The sequence below is a fragment of the Gorilla gorilla genome, chromosome 21, assembly GCF_029281585.2.
Source record: "Gorilla gorilla gorilla isolate KB3781 chromosome 21, NHGRI_mGorGor1-v2.1_pri, whole genome shotgun sequence".
In the NCBI taxonomy this organism is placed as follows: Eukaryota; Metazoa; Chordata; class Mammalia; order Primates; family Hominidae; genus Gorilla; species Gorilla gorilla.
In genome coordinates, this window is record NC_073245.2 from 72,047,837 (window position 1) to 72,067,370 (window position 19,534).

At 51.6% G+C, this 19,534-nt stretch overlaps 1 protein-coding gene across 5 annotated transcripts in view; it reads left to right on the top strand.

The window, feature by feature from the left end:
• The window catches only part of PHACTR3 (phosphatase and actin regulator 3), a 269,873-nt gene that overhangs the window by 181,801 nt on the left and 68,538 nt on the right, over positions 1-19,534 (top strand). For all 5 annotated transcript variants that reach the window (XM_055372872.2, XM_055372873.2, XM_004062456.5 and 2 more), the window contains exons 5-7: positions 7,469-7,678; positions 13,573-13,747; positions 14,535-14,782. In XM_055372872.2, coding sequence (XP_055228847.2) covers positions 7,469-7,678; positions 13,573-13,747; positions 14,535-14,782 — 633 coding nt within the window. The remainder of the gene's footprint in view (positions 1-7,468; positions 7,679-13,572; positions 13,748-14,534; positions 14,783-19,534) is intronic.

Here is a 19,534-nt window from a genome sequence, read left to right on the forward strand (position 1 = left end):
TAGGTCTCCGGTTTCTACTGCAGAGCTCAGGGGGACCAGCTGTTTGATGCTGTGTGTCTGATGCTGTCTGTTCTCTTCCCACATTCTGCACCTCAGCCCTCAAGGGAGCTGCCCACATCTGGGCCCAGTCGCTCTGTGTTGTGGGTAATTCCATGACAGACAGATGTCATCTAATGGCAGACAAAGCCAGATCCTCAAGTGGCAAATGTGTCACGTGAGTGCTGGACCCTGGGACCTGCTTCTCTCCTTGACCTTGGACAAGTTCAGGGAAACCTCATGGGGGCCCAGAACCTGGTGCCCCGTGGGTGATGGTCTACACCTGCAGGAGCCCCTGGGGTGTCTGCAGTGGTGCTCACTGCTGTCCTGAAAGGTCAGCTGCTTTCTCTTAAAAAGCAAACCTCCCATGAGCTTTGCTGGGGGTGGGGGAGAGGGGTCATCAAAAAGCACAAGGGGCTGTCCTGGGTCACTCCTGGCATCCAGGTGGCAACATCCAGGACTGGAGTTGCTGCTTCCCCGTGCCCCAACCATGATGAGTGTGGGTGGCAGGGGATACATCTGAATATTGCAAATCTCTCAGGAGGAGGACACTGTCAATGATTTTGACCATTATTTTCCTTGAGCCTTTTGTTTGGTGATTTGGGTTGACTTTGGGCTTTTGTGTTTGGGGCGATTTTGCTTTTCCTGGTTTTGTTTGGATGGTGCCTGATATGGTTTGGCTGTGTCCCCACCCAAATCTCATCTTGAATTGTAGCTCCCATAATTCCCACGTGTGGTGGGAGGGACCTGGTGGGAGATCATTGAATCATGGGGGTGGTTTCCCCAGTACTGTTCTCATGGTAGTGAATAAGCCTCATGAGATCTGATGGTTTTATAAGGGAAAACCCCTTTTGCTTCGTTCTCATTCTCTTTTGTCCGCCACCATGTAAGATGTGCGTTTCGCCTTCTGCCATGATTGTGAGGCCTCCCCAGCTATATGGAACTATGAGTCCATTACACTTCTTTTTCTTTATAAATTACTCAGTCTCAGGTATGTCTTTATCAGCAGCATGAAAACAGACTAATAAGTGCCACACCAGCAACAGAGCATTCCCTACAAAGCCCAGAAGGATATGGTGTTTTGGCACAAATGGGAATAGGGTCCTCTTCAGTGTTTCTACTATGGGGCAGGGGCTGAGTTCTGGCCTTCCCACGAGTGCACTAATTAAAAAGGAGAGTGACACTCAGGGAGCACGTTCTGTGTGCACTCTATTATCTTATAACAGCCCCATATTTTTGGATGAGAAAACAGAGCCCAGAGAGGTTAAGTCACTTTCCCAGGCCATAGAGCATAAAAACAGATCAAACCCAGTGGCAGGACTGGGTTTGATCTTCACCATAACACTCTAGAGCCTAAATTCTAGAGCCAAACAGGAGACAAACATTTGTTCTGCTTCTGGAATGTTCTGGAATGTGAGTCTAGAACAGGGACTGTCAAATTGCAGGCTGTAGGTCAGATACTGCCCATGTCTGTGTCTGCATGGCCGTGGAGCACTGCTCTAGTGGGCAGGTCCTGGGAGCCAGGAGACCACAGTGAGGTGCCTCCCTCCCTGCGCCCTGCTCCTGTCTCCCCAGTTGGTGGCTGCCCTTCACCACTGCCTGGGGCCTATGCTGGTCCCAGCTACCCCTGGGGCCTGGGCTCTGGGCATCTGCTGGGCACTGAGTGGAGGAACCTCATCTGGGAGTTGGTGAGCCACCTGGCCCACAGCTAGCTGCCCAAGCTGAGACCAAGGTTGTGCTGGGTGTACAGGGGTGGAGTACAAGTGACCATGGCTCACCACATCCATCCTTGGGCTGGCCACCCTTGAACTCCAGAATGTCTTCAGCGGGTGGTAACTGGCTGCAAAGTGTGCCCCCTGCCCTGGTAGCCCTCTTGAGGCAAGTGGCAGGGCAGAGTTTTTCCTCTTGTTGTTTAAGTTCCTACATAATATTCTTGATTTTGCTTCTTAGCCTGGAAAGCCAAAAATGTTTACTGTCTGCATCTGAACAGAAAAGGTTTATCAGCCCCTGCTCTGGAAACTAAGTGGGGATTACACAGAAGGGTGTCAGTGGAACATGCTCAGCAAAGAGGTACTAGTAAGTCATGAACTTGTGGCGCTGTGGTTGAGCTTCAGGTATTTCCATTCCTAGCCCTGACCCCTGCATTGGGGTTTGTACAGTGTAGAAGCCTCTGGTTGAGACTGCATTTAGTAAGAGGGAGCCTCTGCTGGTCCAGCCCCAAGGGAGCGGTCCCCCAAATGCAGGGAACCAGTGTCTTCTTCCACTTTTTAAAAAATTGATTCAGCACTTGAGATGTTAACAGATGTTGCAATTTCAGTTTTGACAAGATTCCAAAATACAACGGTGGCTGCACACTCACGTGAGATGCAGGGGGCGGTGTCAGAGAGGAGAGGGAAGATGGGGAGGAGGGAGGGAGAGAGGAGATGCTGAAAACCATCTGCTGTCCTTAGAGCCATCAGGCAGGCTAAGGATGTGAGGGTTCAGTGTGTGGTGAGGATGGATGTTTCGGGGGAGACTTTGGAGGAGGGTTTTGGTCAGCGTAGCTGGTGTGGTGAGTCTCATGGCCATCAGGGTGAAGGGTGGGGAACCCATAGTCCCACCTTGGGCAGGTGGAATGAGGGGACCTCAGAGACTTACCCTTTGCCCTGTGCCTTAAGGCAGTGGCACTATGACCATTGACTCAGTCTTGGGAAATCCAGAGCTTCCCTGTCCAGTGCAGTAGCCACTAGCCATGTGACTGTTTGAAATAATTAAAATTTAAGCTTGTTTTTCACTCCAGCCGCTTGTCCAGTGTTCAGTGGTCATGAGGGTCTAGTGGCCACCATATGGACAAGGAAGAAATGTGTCCATCATCTCAGAAAGTGCTACTGGGTAGTACCGAGGGTCAGGGTGGCTGCACATCTACTTTGCTGTGAAACAAGGACAGATGTAGTTTGGATTGGCTAGCCTTCCAGAGTTCTCCATACTAACAGAGACTGTAATAGCAATAGAGGCCACATGGCCCAAGCTGGAAATATTTTCTACCTGGCCCTCTGCAGGAAAGGCCTGCCAAACCCTGGTTTGGAGAATGGGTTTCCACTGGAGTGGGAAGCATTGCCAGGAACTGGGAGGCTGGTGAGGAGGCCCAGGCAGAAGTTCTGACAGCTCACACTGGGAAACACGTGGATATTTATGAGAAATATTTTTGAAGTAGAGTTCATGAGACTTGCCTGTGAATTAGATATAAGGGGTGGGTACAGGGTGGAGAGGACAAGAGAAGGATGGCATGGGGCATCTGGTCTGGCTGGACAGCTGGTGGGTCATGGAGCACTGAACCTGGTGAAAGTAGGTGATATGGTTTTGCTGTGTCCCCACCCAAAATCTCATCTTGAATTATAATCCCCACAATCCCCATAATCTCCACGTGTCAAGGGAGAGGCCAGGTGGAGGCAATTGAATCACAGGGGGCAGTTTCCTCCATGCTATTCTCACAATAGTGAGTTCTCACAAGATCTGATGGTTTTATAAGAGACTCTTCCCCCTTCACTTGGTACATGTCCTTCCTGCTGCCTTGTGAAGAAGGTGCTTACTTCTCCCTTGCCTTCTGCCATGATTGTAAGTTTCCTGAGGCCTTCCCAGCCATGCTGAACTGTGAGCCAATTAAACCTCTTTTCTTTATAAGTTACTCAGTTTCGGGCAGTTATTTTTAGCAGAGTAAGAAGAGACTAATACAGTAGGGATCTGTCTGGATTAGTGCCATGTCCACAGCTTCTAGAATAGTGCCTGGAACCCATGGTTGTTCAATAACATTTGCAAGATGGGTTGATGGTTGAATGAGTAAGAGGGAAGGGAAGGCTCAGGAGAATTTTTTGTGGGGACCAAGATTCAAGTTTGGATGTGATTGGCCTCCAGATGGAGATGCCAATGTGGCCAACTGGTAACATATGAGTCTGGAGCTCAGAGAAATGGTCCAGGGTTAACAGAGAAATGGAATCAGTTCTGAAGCCAAAGGAGTGGATGAGAATGACCTGTGAGAAGGTTAGACAGGGAAGAGGACCTAGGCCTTCATCCTGGGGCAGCCCAGGTGGACATTCAGATGCAGGAGGTGGGACCTGCCAGAGAGGCTGAGCAGAGGTGGCCAGAGCTCCAGGGGAGAACCAGGAGAGTATGTGTTGGGAAGCCAGAGGGGAAAGTGTTAAAGATGGTGGATGGCTGAGTGGGGTGGCCCTGGCTCAGTGAGGGGGCCAGGCCTTGCTGGGTGGAGATGCAGTGTTAAAGGTCATCTTTCATAACTTTAATTTTCAAAGGAGCAGATAATTGTAACTAAGCTTGGAGTGTACATGAGGTCAAGAGTGTTTGGTTTGGTTTTGGGTAGAATATTTTAGATCTTGTTGGGATCCTGAAAAGAAGGATAAGTCAGTGATGCAGGCCAAGGGGGACAACCTGTCAATAGCTCAGAGGGATGTGGAACTGGCCCAAGTCAGTGCTTATCTAGTGAAGTCTTATGTGGAGATCAGACATAGAAGATAGATCCAGATGATTGGCTGGGGCTGACCCAGGAGTGGGGACACTGACCCCAGGCTGCTCTTCCTCCCTGGTAATGCTTCCTTTGGTGGCACTTCCGAGCAGACCCTTGGAGCCTGGTTCAGATGCTGGCCACATTGTCCTGGAGGAGATGAGTCAGAGGAGTGCTGAGTAGCTCTAGACAAACCTTCCCCACTATGGTTTCATGTGGGCCTTTCCACACTTGTAGTGGGCAGGTTCGGGTATTTTATACAGATTATTGTACAGATGAGGAGACTGAGACTAACTAAGCAAGGTGGAGGCCAAAGTCACTCGTCTGTAAATAGGTCAAACATATGGAGCAAGGGGGCGGATGCTGGATACTGGTGTAATTGAGGCCAGGTGAGCCATTTCCATGACATCTCTGTCTCCCAAAAGGAGGACTTTGGAAATGTGCTGGGTGACCAGTACCCTGAGAGCGTAACCCATTCACAAAGAAGCGTTCAGGAACAAGAAGTTGTGTAGACCCAAACAATCAAAGCAGGGTGTGGATGCAAGGACCATATTAAGGGGCTTCAGAATAATAGATGTGTGAATATCTGAAAAGGGGTGCGACCCCCCAGGAGGAAACTTCCTAGCAGAAAACCAGGCCTGGGCTGGCTACTGAGAGCTCACCCCATGCCTGGTGGTCTTGGCCAGGAACTTGGCTGCCGAGGAAATGGGCTGTGAAGTGTGGTGTCCCAAGAATGAGGGTGTCCACTTGCCTGTGCTGATTTACACAAGACAGAAAACTCCACAAAGTTATAACTGGAACCTACATAGAGAAAATGGGCATTTCTGTGCTTACCTGTGGCTTAACAAGAACACCTCACAACTATTTTTACCTAGAAAGCATAAAATATTTACTTTGATGTTATTATCAGGGCAAAACTTACTAAGTGAAACAACTAATCAGAGTTGTAGACTCTTAGACATTATAGGTTACAAGTCAGATGACATAATGACAGTCTCAAAGCATAGGAGTCTTAAACCCTTTTTAACAAGTAACACTTTTGAGGACAGTTTAATGTAATAAGAAAAATAAAATGAAAACAGCATTTTCATGTGGGTATCCATGCAGAACAAGAGTATAGAGCCAATTGTAATGGTTGTTCTCAGTTCAGGCCAACTTCATAACACAGAGCTGAGTCTGCCCTCTGCAGATGGAGTATGTGTTGTTGAGGGAGAACAACACATACTCCATCTCTGCTTTCAGAGATTTTGTTCTCCAGGCGTTAGGAGGGCTGGCCCTTCTGAGATAAGGACTCCATTGTCATGAACTTAACATAAGAAAGGGCTGGGAATGAGAGTTTAAAACTTCCAACATAGCCAATAAAGGAACAGAAACTAATGATAGCTAATGAGATACAAGGAGCATGCAATATTTGCATCTGGTGTTTAGCTGGAGGCTCTCTGCAGGCAGGAATTAGGCCTGTTGTAACACCCCGTCCCCTGACCACTGTGTTTTCAGCACCATGGACAGCACCCAACAGCTCTTGGGTACCTCCAGAAAAAGCAGCTGATAGATGAATGAACCCCATAGGAGCTAACACAGTGACCCAAGGACAAGCTCCAGCTCTACTAGGCTTTTCCCTTAGACATACAGAGGGGAGAGTGTTCGTGTGTTCTTCATTGGGTAGTTGTAAAAACTGAATAAGATGATGTATGCCAGGTGCCTTCCACAGGCCTTAGCACTCAAGAGTGTGCTGAGAGGGCAGGAAGTGAGGGAGTGCTGGTCCCAGGGAGACCATCTCTCTTGGATCAGAGGGAAGAAAGAACAGAGATGCTGGGGACTGCAGTTTGCATTTGAGTCAGAAATCCAAGAGGAGCCCCAGTCTGATGACCTCAGTTTCCCCTGTAAAGCTGGAGGTGAAGCTGTGTGGTGGGAGCAGGCAAAGGTGGGAAGCTGGAGGTGGGGAAGGGACAGAAAGGGCTTGAGCAGTCATGCAGAGCACCTGCAGGAGGAAGCTTCTGGCCACGGGTCCTGCAGAGTGACAGTTCTTCCTGAAGTGGACTCCGTGGGCTCTTCCTTCTGCAATAGTAGGCAAGGGCAGGAGCAGACAAGTGGCAGCTTCATCCCCAGATGAAACTTTTCCAGAGAGTTAAATGGAAAGGAATCCAGGCAAAGGACTTAGGGACTGTTGGTCAGGTTGTTGTTGAAATAATGGATGATGGAACCCAAGCCAGGCAAAAAGAGAAATAAGAAAGGGAAGGATTGATGGGTTGAGGGAAAGCTGGGGATGGGCAGGCTGAGGGGTCGTTGTGAAAGAGGTGGATGGAGCCTGAATCAGCAGCTAGAAAGGGAGGGATGAGGGTGCTGGGTGGCCTGACGCTTCCTCCAAGTCGATCCTTCCTATCCTCACTCCCACTCTAGGCTGGCATGCCAGATATTAGGGCTGCTGCAAACAGACAAATAAGAATGAGAGCTGCTGGAGTGGAGGGTTACACTGTGTCATGGCCACTTCTTGCTTAAACTGAGAAACAATCCTGTGAGGGACTATTGTTAACACAATGCCATGCATGAGTAAATGGAGTTTTGGAGAGATTTAGTAACTTAAGGTCCAAGAGTAAATTCAGAGACCACTTGAGCCTGGGTGTGTCTGACTCCAAAACCTGGTATGGTGAACACTGCTCCTAGGTGAGGTGGGAGCTGTGGCATGGACCTCTCATGTGGAAAAAAGAATGGAATCCCTCATACTATTGAAATGACTTCCCTTTCTCCATCCTCCTCTCTCTGCTTCCGATGGTTCTATTGAGAGTTGAACTTGAGGGAAGTCAAGTGCCTGTGTGAGGTCACTGCTCTGTATGCTCTTCATGATCCCATCCCACCAAACCCTCTTGCTTTGCTCTCTTACTTCCACTGCTGTCAGAGGAAACATGTTTTTAACTCTCTGCTTTGCCTTTGAACCAGCCAAGATGCCATCTGCATCCAGTGGTGAAGAAGCAGACGCTGGCAGCCTCCTGCCCACCACCAATGAGCTCTCCCAAGCCTTAGCTGGGGCTGACTCCCTGGACAGTCCTCCCAGACCTCTGGAGAGATCCGTGGGCCAGCTCCCCAGCCCCCCACTGCTGCCCACTCCGCCACCCAAGGCAAGCTCCAAAACCACAAAAAATGTCACAGGTGGGTCCACATGCATCCTGTCCATCCTCTTTCCTTTCTCTGCCCCATCCATCCTACATTCATCCACCCATCCATTATCTGTCTATTTATTCACCCATTCACTCATCCATCCATCCATCCATCCATCCATCCATCCATCCATACCTTCAACCAGTCTTGATTGGGCACCCACTATGGGCTGGTTCTCATCATTAGCTTCTGTGACTGGGGCTCAGGGCAGGCCCAGAGGAGTAGATCTTACCAAGGAAACTGTGGTTGTCAGAAGTAGACTGCCTAGGCTCCCTCAAGCAAACAGGGGAGTCTCTTTGCAGGAGTCAAAGGGGGGATCTTCCAGGACCTGAATGCAAGAGGTGCAGCCAGTTCCCAGGATGGGGCTTGACTTTAGCTTGGCTTGGCTTTTCTTTTTCTTTTTCTTTTTTCTTTTTCTTTTCCTTTCCATTCTGTTCCTTTCCATTCCTTTCCGTTCCTTTCTGTTCCATTCCGTTCTGTTCTGTTCTGTTCCATTCTTTCTGGATGTTCATGTGTCTGTCTTTCTCTTTGTGCTTCTCTCTGAGTCTCAGTCTCTTTCAGTCAGTCTCTCTCCCTTCCTCCCTCCCTCTCTCTGCTGGTCTCTGTTTTGCTGTTTCACTTTCCAATGAGTTCTGTCCAGCAAGGCAGAGCCAGGAGTAAACAGCAGACATTGGTGGTCAGATAGGGGTACACAGCTGGACAGAGGCCCCCACAGTCATACCCTTATGTAGCTTTTGTCACACTGGCAGAATAATCCTAGCAAGTAGAGATAATTACTTTGCAAGCTTAGGTATTTTTTGTCTGGAATTGACTGCTGCAAACAGGGCACATTGATGGTCTCAGGGAAAAAGTAGGCTGTTGATCAGGAGATAATGACTTTTCAGAGTAAAGCCTCGCGTGCTGTCTTTGAAGGCTGTGGGCGTGAAACATGACGCATAGCAGAGTTTGACAGTTTTGTTACAATCACCTAACCAGTGATTAACCACCATCAATAATTGCCGTTTGTTGGGTAGGCATGAGGTGCCCCATTTATGGTTGAGAAAACAGGCTCAGGAAACTCCAGTAACTTGTCCCAGGTCCTGGAAATGATTGAGACTTTTGAACCCAGTTTTTGGGCCCAAAGCTTGTTGCTACCACATGTGTGGCCAGGGGCTGGTGCCCTCCCCTCTGCGATCTCACCTAATCCTCACTGTGCTTCTTCCCAGTTTTCATGAAAGAGGGAACTGCCACCTTTTGGAAGAGGTGTCACCTGCTGGGACAGGGAGAGCCCGGGCATGAGCTCGGGAGGGCTGGGTCCCAGCCCCTGGCTCTTTTCTGGGGAGCTTACTGCCCCTTATGGGGTGAATGTTCAACCTGGAGGTGACTCTTGGGTGGAAAATGCTTTCAGTGGGGCGTTTTCCTTGTACGTCTAACACGAATTAAGTATTCCGATCTAACTGATGATTCTCAGCCAGATACCACAGAAACGGAGGAGGTGAGATGCACCCCACAGGGGGCCTCTTTAGCTGGGACTGCAGATGTCCTGGATAGGTTAGATGTGGGACTGTGGTGCCCTGTGGTTCCCCAAGTAGTGTTGGTTTGTGACAGAATGTGCTGCTGGGTGGGTGGAGGGATGAGTGAGGGGGCGCCCCTGCCACCCCACCACCCTGAGACTTGGCCCCAGCTGTTCTTCCTGCCAGAACATTCTCCCTTCCTGCTTTGCCTGGTCAGTACCTTTGCATGCTTGGAACCACAGCTCAAGCTGTTTCTCCTCCAGGGGAGCCAGCCCTGACCCCTGACCTCATAGCACCACGCGCCCCATCTTCCAGCATTTACCACATTGCCCCACCTTGTTTAGTGGGTTGAATGGTGTCACCCCAAAATTCCCATCCACCTGGAACCTCAGAACATGACCTTGTTTGGAATAAGGGTCTCTCAACTGCCATTAAGTTAAAGATCAAGCTGAGCTCATGCTGGATTCGGTTAGGCCCTGAATCCAATGACAGTGTCCATGTGAGAGGCAGGACAGGGCACACAGGGATGGGACTGATGCATCCACAGGACGCCAAGAATTTTCCAGGGGAGAGGCCTGGGACGGCATCTCCCTCACAGCCTCAGAAAGAACCAACCCTGCCAGCATCTTGATTTCAGACTTCTGATCTCCAAAACTGTGAGAGTTGTTTTGTTGCTTTGGGCTGCCCAAGGAGCCATACACGCCTTGTCTGTTGGATGGTTTGCCTCTCTCTAACCACCTGCCCCCCAGACAGTAGTCCCTGAGAGACGGCCACACGTCTGTGTTCACTGTCAAATCCAAGTGCAGGCATAGTACAGGGCATACAGCAGGCACTCAGCAAGTGCAGATGATGGTTGGATGGATGAATGAATGAGTGAATGAATGCATGCGTGTTCTGAACCCTGTCTGTCTGCTTTCTGCATCTTTCTACATCTCTGTAGATGAATCCAAATATTCAGTCTTTGTGCAACATGGCCACATAAATTACAGTACAAAGTTTGAGGCAAAACTGTGCTACTTTGCATTTTGTTATTGTCTTTGTGATAGCTCCCTTTTTCCTCCATTGAAACCTAAAACCATTTAAAGTCCATTCAATTAGCCACCATCCACCTCGTTTTATTCTGGTGAATGTATAATTTCTTCCTGGCCCTCAATAACTTGGTAACCCAGAGAGTTTCCTGCCTCTCCCGAGCTTGGGAAGGTCAGGCCTCAGATGGCACAGGTCTTCATTCTGACTCCACACGCCCTAAATTCTGGTGTTCTGTCCCCAGTCTGCGGACACTTCTGGCTTCCGCCCTGCCCTCAGTTGCAAGGACATCAGGGGATACTCTGACACTTATGCGTTTCCATAGGGACTGAATTGAGACTGGGAGGTGGAGGAGGGTGGTTCCGAGCTATGGGCCCTGGCCTGGCTTCTTCCTGCACAGACTACATTTTGGTGACTTTGGTTTAATTTTCTCAGTTCCTCTTTTTCCTTTTCCTTTGGGAAGAGGTTCATGTGCTTCAGCATGTGAACACTAGATGGCAGCAAAGAAGAAAGTCTCCTTACCTGGGCTTCTCTTGCTGCAGGAGGGACCCTGGCCCAACTGAGTCTCCACCCAAGGCAGGACTGCAGGTGTCTTAGTTCATCTGAGTGACTTATAAACCACAGAAATTTATTCGTCACTCTTCTAGAGGCTGGAAGTCCAAAATCAAGGTGCCGGCAGATTTGGTGTCTCTGATGAGGGCTTGCTTCCTGGTTCATAGGCCAAATTCCTGGACTTTCTTGAAAAGTCTTCATCTCTGATCACCCTGAGTCACTACAGGCCCATTAAGGTGGGCAGGTTCTCCTCTGTGTGCTGTGGTCCCCACCCTGCCCCCATGGAGAAATTGCAGGAGGTCCTTTGCATTCCTGGGTTTCACCTGCCTGGTCCCTGGAGATGCGTTTACCCCTCTCCCTTTTACCTCTCCTTTACCCCTGCTGTCACCTGGTCCAGTTGGTGACACTCAACTCTGCGGGATAGGAGTCCCACAGCCTCTGCCAAGTGTAAGTGGAGCTGGGTGCGATGTACTGATCTCAGCCCCCACCTTTTCCTGGCAGCCTGCCCCTGAGGTGGCTTCTGAACCTCAGCTTCCTCATCTGTGAAATGGGGGTGACAAGTGGTCCCCTGCACAAGCTGGGTGGGGCGAGCCAGGCAAAGCTCTATGGGGGCCGTGGGGGCAGTGCTGGTTGTCACATCTGTGATTGACAGTGGGGCAGAGACCTGGGTGGGATCCCAGCTCCACCAAGCTGAGCGAGAGCAGGCAAACCACGCTGCCTCAGTTTTCCTATTTGTACAACAGGGCTAGTGATTCCTTCCTCATGGGGCTGGGGTGAGAAGTAGAGGCAATGGTGGTTAGAGACAGAGGGGCTGGGGGATGCTGAGTGTCACCTGCGTGTGCTCAGGAGTGGGGCACTGTCCTGAGCAGGAGCAGCCTGGGGAGGCTGAGGCCAGTGGGGAGAGGACAGCGCAGTGTGCAGAAGCTGGGGATGGGTCTCCCTGCAGCCCCCTGCCCTGCCTGGCCACTTCTTGCGTGGCTGGCTCCTTGTCATTTCTCAGGTCTCAGCTCAGAGTGCCCCTCTGCAGAGAAGCCTTTCCTAACCTCCCTCTTCCAAACCAGCTACCACCTCCCCCAGACCAGCCCAGAACTCTCAGCCCACCTGCGTGGTGCCCTCTCGCCCCCCTCCCTCTCCCACTCTCTCTCCCAGCCCTTTTCTCTCCCTCTCCTTCTGTCTCCTTCTCTCTTCTACAATCATTTGCTCTCTTTCTGTCTGCCTGGCCTCTGTCTTGCTTTACCAGCTGACGGCAGGGCCTGGCCCGTTTCCCTGTGGCCTGGCCTTGTCTGGCCAAGCAGGTGCTTGTGGACAAAGTGAAATAACTAAAGTCCTCCACGAGGTTTACAGTTTCCTTTTGGGTTTTGAGGAATACTTTTTATTGATGCTGTCCACATCCCAGGATTGTATTGGAAGTTTGTTTCTGGTTTTTAGGGAATGGGGTAGTTTAGATCTGGTTGTTTTGCTGGTGGGATTAAAGGGATCTGGTGTTTGCACCAGTCCTGCCAGGACGCTTTTGGAATGAGAGTTTGTGCTGAACACCTAAGAGCTTCTGGGCCTGTGCCAGCTGCTAGGCTCCTGAAAAGGAGCTGATGGTCTCATTTTACAGGCAAGTAGGCTAAGCCTTTGAGAGCTTCAGTGACTTGCCCAGAGTCTTGCACACTGGGAAATGGCAGATCAAGACCAGAGGCCAAATCTGCAGAAGACAAAGCCCATGCTCTCTGCTCTTCCGGGCACCTGACACCCTGCTGGCCCGGAGCACATGCAGGAGACTGTCACTGATGGAAGGAGGGGGTGTCCCACTCATTTAGACTTGAATGAGCAAAGCCTGTTTAGAATCATCTTCAAAGTCATTTCATGTACACAAGTGTTTATTGCCTGTGTTTTAAGTGCCAGGCCTGGGGAAACTGTAGGAAGGAAGGTGGACACAGGCCTGCCCAGGAGCAAGAAACAGACTGGGCAGTGTGATTCACTCCAAGTAAGAGGAAGTGTCAGGGCAGGCTCAGGACCCGGGGGACAGGAAACAGGGGATCTGATCATGGCCTCTCTAAGGCAATGGTATTCTAGCAGAGGAGTGGGGAAGCATTTCAGGCAGAAAGAACAGCCCATGCAAAGACTCAGGTTGGAGGCAGTGTGGTGCCTTCAAAGACGGGAGAGATCTTCACATGCTGGAGTGAAGAGAGTGAGGTGGAGATGCAGCTAGGGAGCCGAGTGGGGCCACCCCCAGGGGCCTTGAGACTGGGCCATGAGTTCGAATCATGTCCTAAGGAAGATGGGAGAGTGATCCAATTCACCTTCTGGGGTGATCCTCCTGGCAGAGATACAAGGAGAGGGTTGGAGCCCAGAAATTTATTCCTTACTGTTCTGGGGGCTGGAAGTGCAAGCCCAAGGTGCTGGAACAGATGCTGTGGGGAGGGCAGAGCGGACCATGGTGCTCATCCAGGCTGAAGGGTGGCTGCACAGTTTCTTCCGGGTTTCCCAAGAACAAGAAGCAGCTTCAGGAAGCTGAATTCATAGCAGAGAAGCAGGAAGGAGGCTTTTCTAAGCCCAGTGCCCTGCAGGGAGGCTGCTGGTGCTGGCGTCTGCAAGGCTTGGCCCCTAACAGGGTTTGCCCTACAGATGGAGCAGAACTGGACAGAGACGCACCCTGGCCTCTAGCTTTGGGAGCAGGGATCCTGGTCCAGCATCTTGGCATTAGTTGGGGCTGCCTCCTGGAGGTGCAGGGGAGCATCCTTTCCGTTCATGGTCTCCAGTCTCAGCAAAACCCTTGGTCCCAGCTCCTGAAGACCTGTGTTCTTGCTGCTTCCTCCCACACCCCAGGCCAAGCCGCACTCTTCCAAGCCTCCAGCATGAAGAGTGCCGACCCTTCCCTCCGGGGCCAGCTCTCCACACCCACGGGGTCTCCGCATCTCACCACGGTCCACCGGCCTCTTCCCCCAAGCCGCGTCATTGAGGAGCTGCACAGGGCGCTGGCCACGAAGCACCGCCAGGACAGGTGAGGCCCTGCCCCATGAGGGAGACCTGTGCTGCCAGAATCCCTGCCTGGCCAGCCTCAGGCTGTGCAACTCGTGCCACGCCCAGGGCCTTGGCTGGGTGTCCCGTTCTACAGTCACTTTCTGAACAAGGAAGTCACATTTTCATTTTGCACCTCGCTCTGCAGATTACATAGCTGATCTTGGTTCCCACATTCTGGGACGGGGTGCACAGTGAATGTGCACTGTGGGAACCTGGCCACAAAGTCCTGTACGTGAGCCCCTCAGGACCCAAAGTGGGGTGGGAGCTTTGCAGGAGAGACTGACAGAGAGGAGTGGCCGTTCCACTTTGTCCCAGGACGCTGAGGGCTTCATAGTTGTCACTGGGCAAGAGTGTAAGGCAGCCTGTGCCTGCAGCTTACTCTTATTTTGGATCACATGTGTCTCATGGACTGTGAAAGATTAGAGGTAAAATAGGTAATGGGAGACAGTATGGGTTGGAGGAATATTAGACAAACAAAATGTCCTTCTCAGTTTTTGTGAAGTCCTCACCCTGAACATTGATTGCATGTATTTTGGCAGGTTTTATTACTTGTATGTTCTGTGCTTTTCAAAACAGCATGTTGTAAACAGCCATTTGCCTTGAACTCAAATCCTCATGCTCCTTCTGGTGTGTCCAGGATAAAAACCAAGAGGCCACATGCATTTTGGGGCTGCCTCTGTGATATTCATTATAAGCTCCAAAGTCATTCGTGCTGGGTTTCTGGGTGAAGGGGGTGACCTATAACCTGAACCATCTTTCTGGTTTAGTTTTCAAGGAAGAGAAAGTAAAGGGTCTCCAAAGAAGCGGCTGGATGTCCGTCTGTCGAGAACGTCCAGCGTGGATCGAGGCAAGGAGAGGGAGGAGGCTTGGAGCTTTGACGGGGCATTGGAGAACAAGCGAACTGCCGCTAAGGAATCTGAGGAGAACAAGGAGAACCTGATCATAAATTCTGAACTCAAAGACGACTTGCTTTTGTATCAGGACGAGGAGGCGCTGAACGACTCCATTATTTCTGGTGAGGAAAGCATGGCCCGTTAAGTGTGGGGATCTCGGCCAGAGGTCTAGTGTCAGCAGGGGGTCGAGGACAGAGCTCGTGCCTGGGGGAGGAACAGGTCGAGGGGCTGCACCTGGGGAGAAACAAGAGGGGGGCTGTGTCCTCTGGAAATGAGCTTCTCCTGAAACAAGCTGGGGTGGGGGTGCACAGCCAGGCTTAGAGCAAGGAATTAGAAAATACCCCGGTGAAATTGTTTTGAGAGTTGCATATTAGTTTTCATGTGTGTGTGAAAAAAAAACAACAACATAAAAGTGGTGAAGCAAGTGACTTGGAGAATGCCAGCCCTGAGGATGCTGTGGCGAACAGTATGTAGCTGGTGTACAGATGCTCAGTGTACAGAAGTTATAGCAAAAAACAAAAACAAAAAAAACTGTAACAAGTAAAGCAAGACGAGATGGAAGCAGGGGGAGAGGGAGGAAGAGAGATTGCTCTATTGATCTCAAATGGCCGTCTCAGAAGTGCTGTGAATGGGACAGGCAGCATATGCTTGTTTGGGAGCAGAAGCTCACAGGGTCCTTGGAAGCCAGCTCCGTATTTGTCCTCATGGTGCGTTCTCGAGGTCAGAGTAATTGCTCCATCCTACCCTTGAGGACTCCGGGGTTCGGGACGATAGAGGCCTGCAGACCACCGTGTGATGAAGGGAGAAGGAGCCTCAGGCCAGGAGGAGGAAGTGCTGAGGGGGTTTCCCTCCCAGCTGGTACCGGCTGTGCGGGGCCCTCTGATTACTCCCAGGAAGGTCCAGGGCGGCCGTGGTGTTTGGCCTGCAAGGGAAGGATCAGGAAGCGTCCGTTGCTGTTCTTCCTGGAAGCATCTCATGGTGACTGTTGCGGGCATGGGCAGAGCTCAGGCCACGTCTCCCTGGGTGTCTGTGGGGAGCAGGAAAGGGCATCAGATGTCGGTGCCGACCCTGGCTGGTACTGAAGGCATGCGGTGGGTACTGTGATGGGTGGACAGACCGGCAGCCCAGGGCTCCATAGCCTCCCGCTTCCTGCTGCTTTGGAGCCTTTCCGCCGGGTCCGAGGAAGCAATTCTGAATATGTGGCTGCAAAACATGGAAGGGGTGGGGGTGCTGTCACCTGTGTGTTTGGAGGAGGCTGACTTCCACTGCGGAACCAGTGTCTTTGTGGCAGAAACTAGGAGCTGGTCACTGGCCTGAGGGCACCAACCTCTCTGAAGAGGCTGGAGCCTGTGGTGTTCCCCAAACTCGTTAGGCCCTGGAATCCTCCTGTAATCCTCCTGTAAGCCTCCAGCAGGAGGGTGCTATGAGGGTGCACTTCTGAGAAGAGCTGGTGTTGGGATGGTCAAGGGCTAGAGCACCGTCCCTCAGCCTCAGCGCTAGTGGCATGAGGCCAGGCGATTCTCTGCTGGGGAGGGGGCTGTCCTGGACACATTAGGATATTCTGCAGCATCCCTGGCCTCTCTACACTGGATTCCCCCAGTGAAGACAAACTGAAACATCTCCAGACTTGGCCAGATGCCCCTGAGGGGCAGAATCACCCCCACCTGAGAATCACTGGCGTAGTCTGTGCCCCTGGTTTGGGGGTGCCCTTCCATAAGTCCCTTATCCACTCCAGGACACAATGCTTTCATTGGTGAAGAGGGAGATGGGAACTGCTTCCTCTTGACATTGACAATGTCAGCAGCCAGGGCCCTTTCCCGGGTGTTTCTTGTGTCCAGGATGCTGGTCTAAGGTTGTGACAAGAAAGGTTTATCCTCACAGGAGCCCCATGAGGCTGATGACATTATAGTCCTTATTTTACAGATGTGTAAACTGAGGCATAGGGAGGCCATGTAACTGGCCATGGTCATGCAGCTCGTTGGTGCCAGGCTGGGACTTGAACCCAGGCTGCCAGCGCCAGCTTTCCGCTCTGTGCTAGACCCTCTCTGAGGATGAGTGGATTAATCCATGTCAGCCCTTGGCACAGGGCCTGGCTCAGGGTGCACCTCGGAGAGCACTTCTTCCTGTCCTCACCAGCCACATGGGGAGGACAGCCCCTGGGGAGGAGAGCCTCTGGCCCAGGAGGGTCTCCCGGCTTGACTTTCCTTCAGGGCATTGTTAGGCCATCCAGATGCAGTGTCCTCACGCCTGGCGTTAAAGGTATAATGCAGTCATTTTATTTAAACACAGAAGAGGATGGGAATCTGCATTTCACCTCTCGGGAGCCTCAGGCCTGGCCCGGATATGCCCTCAAAACCCTCTGTGGCAGCGTGGTTGAGCCAGCAGCGTGGTTGAGACAGCAGCGTGGTTGAGACACAGAGTTTCTGCACTGGAGACGGCATCAAAGCACATCTAGCAGCACCCTTGGCTCCCGCCTCTGTCCCTCCCACCCAGCGCCTTCCTTCTCTGATTGAGTGCTCTGCACAGGGACGCCTCCTGCTCAGCCAGGTGGCCTGGTCACGGCCAGCTGTGTTAGCCTCTTGTGGCTGTTGTAACACCTTATCATCTGCTGGGTGGCTTATGACCACAGAATTTACTCTTCTGCAGTTCTGGAAGCTAGAAATCCAAAATCAAAGTGTGGGTAGGGTCGTGCTCCCTGCGAGTGCTCCAAGGAGGAGCCATTCTCTTCCAGTTTCTGGTCGTTCCTGCATTCTTGGCCTGAGAATCCCAGCCCTGCCTCCGTGGGCACGTAGCTGCCTCCTCTCCCTCCTTCCCCTCCCCTCCATATGAGGATAGTAGTATTGCAGGCAGGGCCCATCTGGATAATCCTGGATGATCTCCTCATCTAGAGATTAACTTAATTACTTCTGCAAAGATCCACTTTCCAAATAAGGTCACTTTCACAGGTTCTGGGGATTTGGGCTTGGCACATCTTTTAGAGAAGCCCCTTTCAACCCCGATTCCACTCCTCTTGGTTAACTCGTTCCTCTTCTCATTGAGCCAAAGCTAGGCTCTGGGATTTGACCCACAAAGTCCCCTCCATCCCTGGCATCTCTGTGGCCGGGCCGGTCCATGGCCTCCAACAGAATGTGCTGTGAAGCTTGGACTTGGCCTTGGGCAGGTCCCTCCCCTGTCCCTGCCCCATTTCCTTGTTGTCAGACGAAGGCCCTCATTGTTGGCTTCTATGACAACCCTGAACCTTCCTTCCTAGCTGGGACACAGTTGCAGATTCACACTAATTCTTGTCATTCTCTATTCTCTGTCTCTTTGCTACCTATCAGTTACTTATTGTTGACTGTCTAATTTTGTCTGTATGAGGGATCATGCTGGTATCTGTCTGTGTCCCGTGGTGTGTCCATCATCCCACGGTACCTGGTTCTAAGAGTCAGTAAGCACCTGTTGGATGTGTGGCTTTAAACATATCTGTGACCCTGATGAATCTGATATGTCCCTCCAGCCGACGGCCCCTGAGCTCCAGGGTGTCTCTGTGGACTCTACACATGCGTCCACATGGGGACTGGTGCGCATTGCACAGCTTACATCTCCAGATCTCGGTTCCCATCTGTGCCCTGGGCTGGGACTCTTCTCCATTTCAATCAATACATCTAAGCCTCCTGCGAAGCTTTTGGCTTTGTGCTGATGTCCAGATGACCCTGAAGTCTTCTCTGTTCCCCTTGGAGCAGTTCGCGGGTCCAGCCGACTCCCTCTTCTCTGGCAATGGTTTGCTGTGCTCTCCTGCCTGGACTTGGCCTCCAGGCGGTCTCTCTGTGCCACCATTGCCCCATTTCTAGTTCATTCTCCACACAGGTGGCCATAGGACCAGGGTCTCATAGAAGTTGGATAATGTCACCTCTTGCTCAAATCCCTCCAGTGGCTCCCTGAGGCACTGAATGCCACATCCTCTCTAGTGCCTGTGGCCCCACCCCACGTGGCCTGCCTCCCTCTCCCGGCTCACCTCTCCCTTGCACCCAGCCCATGGGCCTCCTTGATGGTCCTCACACCCCAACCACAGCCCCTGAGACTCTTGCTGTCCCTGGAGGTGTGCATGGCTCCACCGCGTTTAAAACATTGCTCAGTGCAGGAAACCACCTGGCCGCTGTGTGGCAACACTTGGCCCCTTCTTCTCACCCAACCTTATTTCCCCTACGGCAGCATCCCTGATCCCAATACCATTGGCTTTGCCCATGCAGCCTCTCTACCAGCACGTGGCTCCGAGAGACCAAGTCTTCGCCTCTGTAGTTCTTACTGTGTGCACAGCTCACGAGTGCTAAGTGCAAAATAAATATCAGTTACATGAATGAGCAGAATGGGCCAATGGGGGATTAGAGAAGCCAGTGCCTGTAAAGTACTAACAGGTGCCAGGTCCAGGGAGCCCTCATCCCCGGACTGTTTCTCCCATGGCGTGGCTCAGACCTGAGCCTCTTGTTATTTGTTCTCGAACCCGGTGTCTGTAAGTGAACACGGAGTTTGAGCTGGGGTCTGAGAGTGGGGGAAGGTAGCACTCATTGTAGAAACTCATTCTGGAAACTGCTGTCGTGAACATGGCCCAGGCCCACCGCTGTCTGCACTGTGCAATGTGTTACATGGGGTGTCATCTGCAAGCCCTGGGTGAGGCCCCCTTTCCTCCATGGGCCTTTTGTGGGCCAAGGTCAGGATTCCTGTCTGACCCTGAGAAACTCCTTGTTGAGGGTTGGGCTCATTGCACAAACTGGTAGGTATGTCTGAGGTGCAGCCTCCAGCCATTTACAAATTGAGACTTCTGTGTGCTGGTCCCAGGGTATAGAGTCTAGGGTCCCTGAAGCCCTGAAATCAGGTGCAGAAAGCAGTGCTTTGCT